Source organism: Camelina sativa, chromosome 13 (assembly GCF_000633955.1).
Source record: "Camelina sativa cultivar DH55 chromosome 13, Cs, whole genome shotgun sequence".
NCBI classification, from domain to species: domain Eukaryota; kingdom Viridiplantae; phylum Streptophyta; class Magnoliopsida; order Brassicales; family Brassicaceae; genus Camelina; species Camelina sativa.
The window spans coordinates 14,895,553-14,903,552 of NC_025697.1; the positions used below are offsets into that span (position 1 = coordinate 14,895,553).

At 37.8% G+C, this 8,000-nt stretch overlaps 1 protein-coding gene across 1 annotated transcript; it reads right to left on the reverse strand.

Moving 5' to 3' along the window:
• On the reverse strand, positions 220–1,537 carry LOC104736804 (40S ribosomal protein S24-2). The gene is made up of 5 exons (XM_010456863.2): positions 1,365–1,537; positions 1,073–1,114; positions 806–976; positions 560–646; positions 220–459 (listed from the first exon to the last, which is right to left on the reverse strand). The coding sequence occupies exons 1-5, from the start codon at positions 1,434–1,436 to the stop codon at positions 430–432; spliced, it is 402 nt and encodes a 133-aa protein (XP_010455165.1). The 5' UTR covers positions 1,437–1,537; the 3' UTR covers positions 220–429.

Consider the following 8,000-nt stretch of genomic DNA (forward strand, 5'->3'; position numbering starts at 1 on the left):
TGTTGCATCACCATCTATTTAGATCTTTCTCTATATGGTATTCTAACGTTAAGTGTGATTCCAAATGTAAGTTCAAATATTAATTGACTCCATATGAGAAGCTCGGTTGTTCAACAAAACAATGAAACTAAATCTACGAAAAGCAGTCAAAATGAACATAACTCAGATTGCAAGGCTCATGTTATGAGCTGGTCTGCTTTTCTAAGAGAGGAACCAAAGAAGATGGGAAGTTTTAAAATAAATGTATTCAAACAAAATCTTAACCGCACATGTTCTCTAACGCTTAAAACATGATCCAGCGAGTGTGACAATAAGAAGCGCAAAATCGCGATGTAATTAGAAGATGTCTAAAAGAGCAAACATGGCCATAAAGAAGGAATAATGCAGAACAAAACCAATATGCTGCAGTTGTCGTCCTCTTCAACTTCCTTACTTCTTCTTGGGGTCACCAGCCTTGGTCTACACATACATTGAAACAATGAAAAGACTGTTAAGAAAAACAAGACATGAAACAAACAATTGCAGATACAAATATCTCTGGTCAGTGTTGGTCTCTCACCTTCTTAACACCACGGATTTTCTTCGCCCTGTTCTTCCTCTCCTTCATCTGTTTCCTTGACCTCTCAATCTTGGTGTCAAGTCCGTTCTGTCAATCACAAATGAATCATTTTAATACGAGTTTGCAAGTCATCCTTAGTACCCTCTATATACAAAGAACTCCATAGTTTCCTAGCAAAGCAGGTAAAAACAAAGCATCAAGAGAGAATGCTACACTAAAAACAAAAAGAAGTAAAGAGCATATTACCCTGATCAGTCTGTACTTGGGCTCAAATTTCTTGGCGTTGTCAACAGAATCATAGATCAAACCGTATCCAGAAGATTTACCACCTCCAAAGTGAGTTCTGAATTTGAAACAGAAGATAGCATTCGGGTCCTTAACCTCGTACATCCTTGCCAACTTCTCCTTCAACTCAGCCTTCAAAATGTAAACATAACATTTAGAACCTTCTCATACTCTTAACAACTACGCACAAATGTAACAGACACAACACAATAGAAGTAAAGAACATACCTTTGAAACATTGGCTCTTCCAGGATGAAGAACATCAATGACCTACAAAGAATTGGTACACAAATCTGTTTATTTATACTCCAAAAAAAAAAAAAAAAACTAAATCAATCATACACCATTTACCAAAAATCTGAAATGTAACATCGAAATGGATCATACAATAGAAATGAATCCTATGAATCTGTACCAATCTACGAGCATCTCTATCTTAATTATAACGGCGAAGACGCTATAGCACTGTGAGCATGAAATGAAACATAGAGAACGGAGAGAGATTGGAAAAGGAACTCACGAATTGCTTCCTGGCGAGAAGCCTGTTGGTCATGAAGTTTCTGGTTCTGATAGTGACAGCTTTCTCCGCCATAGCTGCTGTGATTTTAACTCCGAGATCAGTCTCTGAGCTCCGGTTTGCGAAAAAAATCAACGAGTTTATCTCCTTCGCAGCGGCTTTAGAAGAAAACAGCAGCCAAAACCCTAGATTGTTTATATATAGCTCCTCGCTTTTAGATTATTAGGGTTTGTTTGTTTTTTTTCTTTTCTTTTAGTCGTTGATGGGCCAAATTTAATTGGGCTTTATAAAATTCATGTCGAATTAAATTAGTTTGTTTCGCGTTTGATGTACAGTATTACGACAAAACAGCAATCGAAAAAGTGGAAGGAGTTGAGGATTTTTTTTTTTTTTTTTTTTCCACAAAAAATAGAATTTTATTTCACTTTAAGAAGCATCAATACAAATGAATTGTCGAAGCCATTCCGGTAAAAAAATAGAATCAGAATAAGTATTATCTCGAAAACCATATTTTGCTAAATTGTGAGCAGCAGTATTACATTTTCTTTTTAAAAACATGATGCAAGTTTTGATATCCAAAATTGGATATCATTAAGAAAATTTGTTAATGATCTGTTAACTTGTACATCATTTAAAATTTTAATGAGATTCTCGCAATCTCCTTCAAATATAATATTTGTGTAACCTCTGGTCCATGAATGATGTAATCCAACAAGAAGTGCTTTAGTCTCAGCTTCCAGGGGGGAGAATCAGTATGTCCTAGATCAGTAGAGCCCCAACAGAGAGGTAAACCAAAGTTGTTGCGAATTATCCATCCACCTATAGCTTGCGAATTATTCCTATCAAAAGCTGCATCAAAATTACATTTAACCATCGAGCTTGGTGGCGCTGTCCATTGATGTACCTGGTGAGAAGATTTTTGGGTGTTTAGTCGATTCTCTTTTACATCAATCCATTCTTTTGTTTCTGCTTGAGCCTGTTAAACCATTTTTGTTGCACTTTCCCTGTAATTGTTGAAAACTGTGTTGTTTCTGGCCTTCCAAATCCTCCATAATAACCATAGTGGCAGTAGGGCAGTCTGACGAGGGATATCTTGCCGTGTTGAAAACTCAATTATGTTTAAGAGGTTTTCCTCTGTATCATCAGACAAGCAATTGACATTGAGAGCCGGAGTGTTAGAAAGACGTCAGGCCGAACTAGCAAAAGGGCATGTAAACAGAGCATGGTTTATGGTTTCATCTTGTTGTCTGCATCTGGAACATGTTGAATCTATATTCATGCCTCTAGATCGAAGTCTTGAGGTTGTAGGTAGAGCTACGAAGATAGTACGCCAGATAAAATGTTTGATTTTTGGCATTAGATTTAATCTCCATAGTTTATTTTTGAGTTCGACTGAGCCATGTGGAATGGAATGAGGAAGAAGATCAGAGGGATCATGTGTGAGCAGCCAATAGCCTGATCTTACTGTATAGTCACCAGAAAAAGTATAGTTCCAAATCAATCGATCAGGGCTATCCTTCTTTGATAAATAAGTGTTTTTGAGGAAGTCACGATCTTCTGGTACAATCAAAGATTCTAGTTTACTTGTGTTCCACGATCGGTTGTACTCTTGATTATTAATCAATTCATGTATCAAGAAAGATCCTTTTGGTTGAATGGTGTTAATTGGGCCGGGCGGATGAGTGTTTACTATGTTATCTATTCCTGCACAAATCAGTTTTCCATCACCAACAATGAACCGTGTCCCTTTTTTTATGAGATCTATCCCCGTTAGAAGAGATGACCAACCATAGGATTGCGATCATTTTGGAGTTACATCTAATAAGGATCCATCTGGGTAATATCTAGCCTTCATCACTCGAGCAAAAAGGGAATCCGGAAATTGAATAAGGTGCCATGCCTGTTTTGCTAACAAGGCATCATTAAATTTTTCCAAGTCCCGGAAACCAAGACCTCCTTCTCACTTTGATATTTGTACTTTCTTCCAAGATATCCATGGTATCTTGCGATGATGAGAACTCCTTTCCCACCAAAAATTCATTAACAAATATTCAAGTTCAGATGTGACTCCTTTTGGCAATTTGAAACAGGACATAGCGTAAACCGGCATGGAGACAGCTACAGATTTCAACATCATTTGTTTGCCAGCAGGGGAGAGTTTCTTAGAAGTCCAATGTGAGGTTCTTTTTTTGACTCGGTCGATTATATATTCGAACATTTCATTCTTTTTCGCCCAAATTGCTCAGGTAAACCAAGATATTTGCCTCCTCCTCCCTGGTTTGGGATTTGTAGAATTGTCTTTAGTCTTTCTTGAGTCGAACCAAACACATTTGAACCAAAGGTGATCATTGATTTATCAGTGTTGATTTTTTAGCCTGGATAGTGTTCATAAACATCAAAAACATCTCGTAGAGCTTGGCAATTCTTTCTATTGGCTTGACAGAAAAAGAGAGAGTCGTCTGCGAACTGTAAATGAGTAATACGGGGAACGCCGTTGCCAATCTTCACACCCTTGATGTCTCCATCCTTGGCATATGATGTATAAGGTGGCTTAAGATGTCTGAGCAGAGAATAAAAAGATATGGAGAAAGGGGGTCTCCTTGACGGATTCCCCTTTCTGGTTGAATGAATCCCTGAGGTGAGCCATTTATTAGGACAGAATAGGTTGTAGATCGAACTGCAGACATGATCCAACTAATTCATCGATCACAGAAACCAAAGAGTTAGAGAGTAGTTTCCAGGAAGTTCCATTCGACTTTGTCGTATGCCTTGCTAACATCAGTTTTCACGACCATGTAGGTTTGGGACACACGTTTTCGAGATTTTAGAGCATGCATGACTTCATGTGCTATCATTACATTATCTTGAATTATTCTACCCGGAATAAAAGCAGCTTGTGAATCAGATACGATACTATCAAGATGTGGTTTGAGGCGTTTAGAGATAATCTTGTATAAAACATTGCAGAGAGCAATCGGTCTATAGTCCGATAGATATTCGGGATTATCTATCTTCGGAATCATACATATGTTAGTATGATTAATGCCCCTTGTCATGGTGGAAGTCTTGAAAAAGTCTTGTACTTCACTAACCACATCTTGTCCAACGATGGACCAACATCGTTTGTAGAAGCGTGCAGTAAGACCGTCTGGTCCTGGAGCTCGGTCGTCACCAATCAAGCAGACAGCCTCATAGATCTCTTGTTCAGAAAAGTCTCTAGTTAGAGCAGAATTTATATCATTTGTGACTGTTGCTTCAAAATCTGTGAAATCTTTTGGAGTTATCGAATGTCCACTACTGGAAAACATTTTGGTGAAAAATTCTTGTGCATGATAACCAATTTTCTTATCGCTGTGAATAAGATTTCCTTGTTCAGTATAGATAGAATTTATTCTGTTCTTAGAGGATCTAGTCTTTGCACAGGCATGAAAGAAACTAGTGTTTTGGTCTCCTTCTTCAATAAATTGATTTCTGCTTTTTTGTTTCCAGTGTTGTTCCTCATCAGAGTAGGCTTTAGTGAGAGCACTTTGAATTTCCGCTACTTTTTGTCTCTCTATTTGCAAGTTGCTTTCCATTGCAGAGTTCAGTTGCGAATGTAGTGCCTTGATCCTTGTTTCTGCATTAAGCTGCGACTTATGTTTCAAAACAGCCATACTCCTTCGACAGTTGGCTATCTGTGAGGTAGTTGTTGTTGGTGAAGAAGAATTCTTCCTTTACAATCCCACCCGAACAGTTTCAAAAAAAGTTGGAAGCTCACATAACCGTTTATCAAAGAAGAAACATATGTTACGCTTTTCTTGCCTCCCATTTAGTTGCAGAGATAATGGTCTATGGTCTGAACCACAGAAGTCCATGAATTCAACAAAAGCATTTGGGAAAGTTCCAGCATCAATGCTATTTATCATGCACCGGTCTAAACAACTTCGAACTATGTGTGTATAACGTTCTCCAACCCATGTAAATTTGTCTCCTCTTGAGTTAATATCATCCAAGTCACATTGTGAAATCATGTGTCTAAAATTTCAAAAGGACCATTCATCTCTCTTAGGACGACCTCTTTTTTCTTCATTGGATATGATTTTGTTAAAATCCCCAATGAGGATCCAAGATTCTATACGATGAGAAGATAAATGTTCAAGGTGGTCCCATAAGATATAACGTTCACTTTGTCTTGGATGACCATAAACACAAGATAAGTAGAATTGTTTTTATAGGTTGCAAGAACGTCAATGAGTCTCTCATCCTTTGAAATCAAGGATAAGGACACATTTTTGTTCCACATAAGAGCTAAGCCACCACTCCTTCCAAGGGGGGGCTAAGTTATAATGTTAGAAAATCCTAAATCATCCTTTAGTTTACAAACCACATCACATTTATTTAGAGTTTCAATAAGAAATAAAACATCACACTTAGTTAATGTACATAGTCGCTTTATAGTAGCAGATGTCAGCGGCGAACAGAGGCCCTGACAGTTCCAGGACACCATCTTCATGGAGGCTGTGGGGGCACCGGGCCCCTGCGCCTCCGGTAAATCCATTTGAGGCAGAACAAGAGCCAACAGAGCTGTCCCTCTTTGCCTGTTTCCGGAGATGGCTCAGTACCGCCATTTCCTCTGTAGCATCAACGTTATTAAAGGCCGTTTCAAATCTGACTCGCTTGCGTTTAAGAAAGATGAAGTCTGGAGTAGCATTTTCAGTGTTTTCCTCAAGAAGGTCCTCTTGTGCTTGGGAGATGGCCGATTCTCTCACATACTTTGCATGGAGGTAACGCAACCGCTCTGCAGTTAACTTTGTGTCTTCAAAAACACTAGGCACAACAGAGGAGACAATGGTGGTAAGAGCCTTTTCATAACAGAGTTCCTGAGGGCCTAGCATTTGGAGACCTGGGATAGTCACAGGAGGGTGCATTGGAGTAGTTGCGTCAGTTCCATCCATGTTGTTATCTCTGTCTTGGTGATCATCACCATCACTCTCATCATCAGATACATTGTGATCCCCATCATCGAAGTTCATAGGACAATCCTTGACATCATGTTTCAGCGATCCACACTTGTTACAAAAATTTCGAAGTCTCTCAAATCGAAACTTGACAATTGTATTCTCTCCCGGCATAAACTGAACATTCTTTTGGAAACGGAGAGGGTTGTCTACGTTCCAGTCTATCCTAACCCTTACAGAACCAATTTGGCTAACATTTTCATCATAATCTACTTCGGTTACATAGCCTAGACTATTTCCAACCCTTCTAGCCATGACATTAGTTAAGTAAAGAATTGGAATACCTTGGATTTGGATCCAAAAGGGTATGATCTTCAAGTCTTCTTCAGCAATGTTCGGGTACCAACGATGGGTCGTCACCATCCAGTCATTGAAAGACCATGGACCGCGACGGAGAACCAAGTTCATCGTTTCCTCAGACTGGAATCGGAATTGGACCCTTCCTCCATCGATTATTCTTCCCACACACTCCTCCGCGAATCCCCAAACCCTTAGCATCTGGTGGATTGGCGCCCTCAAATTCTGTTTACGGAGATTGACTGGAGTGACCACCAGTGAAAAACGGTTTATCGCAGCCGCTCTTGAAACGAAATCCGGTGGGAGAGTAATCGGGGCATCATCAATGCCCAGATCAAGATCTTGGACTGATTTTCTTAGAAAATCGCTCATTGTTTGGAAGGTATTGGATGAATGGTAACGGGAGAGTGAATGTGAAGGGAAAAACTGAGAGAAAGAAGGAATTTATACTGATGGATCCATGGCGGTTTTAAGAAACAGTTATAACCCGCAGAAAGAGGAGAAAGTAAACTGTCAGATTTATCCAACAAAAATAAACCGCCAACTGTAAAGAAACAAGGATGATAGTTTTGTCGGTGGAAAACACACTCCAAAACGGAGAAAAACACCGGCGATGTCGGACAGTTACCCAGTGGCAAGAATCGCCACACAAGTAACAAGTTTTCACTATGAAAGAAGTTGAAGAAGTTAAAAAAAATTATTCAACTAATTTAATTCAAAAAGTTGAAAAAAATAAATTAATTATACAGTAAAAATGTCTAACTTATTCAGCCACATTTTTGAAGAGTAATGAATTGAATAATATTCAATCCAATTTTGTTCAATTTAATATTTTCAACTTCTTCAGTTTTAATCAAATATTTGTAGTAAGCTAACAACAACCCAAAGTGCCGGATAAATCAATTCAACTAAAAATATTATTAGTATAATTATTTATCTATCTATCAAAAGTATTATAAATGGTTGCACAAAATTCTACATATTAATGGTTATATTAAATTGAATAAAATAAAATTGATTATCATTCAACCTATTCATCTTCATAAATATAGATGAATAAGTTGAACATTTTTCTCTCTTAATTTGGTCTTTTTCAACTTTTAAGATTAAATAGGTTGAATAATTTTTTCAACTTTTTCAACTCAAATGATGAAAATTGGTTAAATATTTTTTTCAATGTCTTGAACTTGTTCAATTGTGCAACTATTTGCACCCTAAGATCCTTTTTGTGTCAAACAAAATATTTTTTTGTTTTATTCAAATTTACGTTTATTTCGTAAGAATACATTTTACCCTTCTTGGTTGACAAAAAAAAAAAAAAAAAAACCCTTCAAAAATTTGATTT

Coding starts and splice junctions, on each gene's coding strand:
- LOC104736804 (XM_010456863.2), bottom strand. CDS start 1,436: ATGGCGGAGAAAGCTGTCACTATCAGAACCAGAAACTTCATGACCAAC. Junction 977..1,072: donor GAAGAGCCAATGTTTCAAAG/GTATGTTCTTTA, acceptor TACATTTTGAAG/GCTGAGTTGAAGGAGAAGTT. Junction 647..805: donor CCAAGTACAGACTGATCAGG/GTAATATGCTCT, acceptor TGTGATTGACAG/AACGGACTTGACACCAAGAT.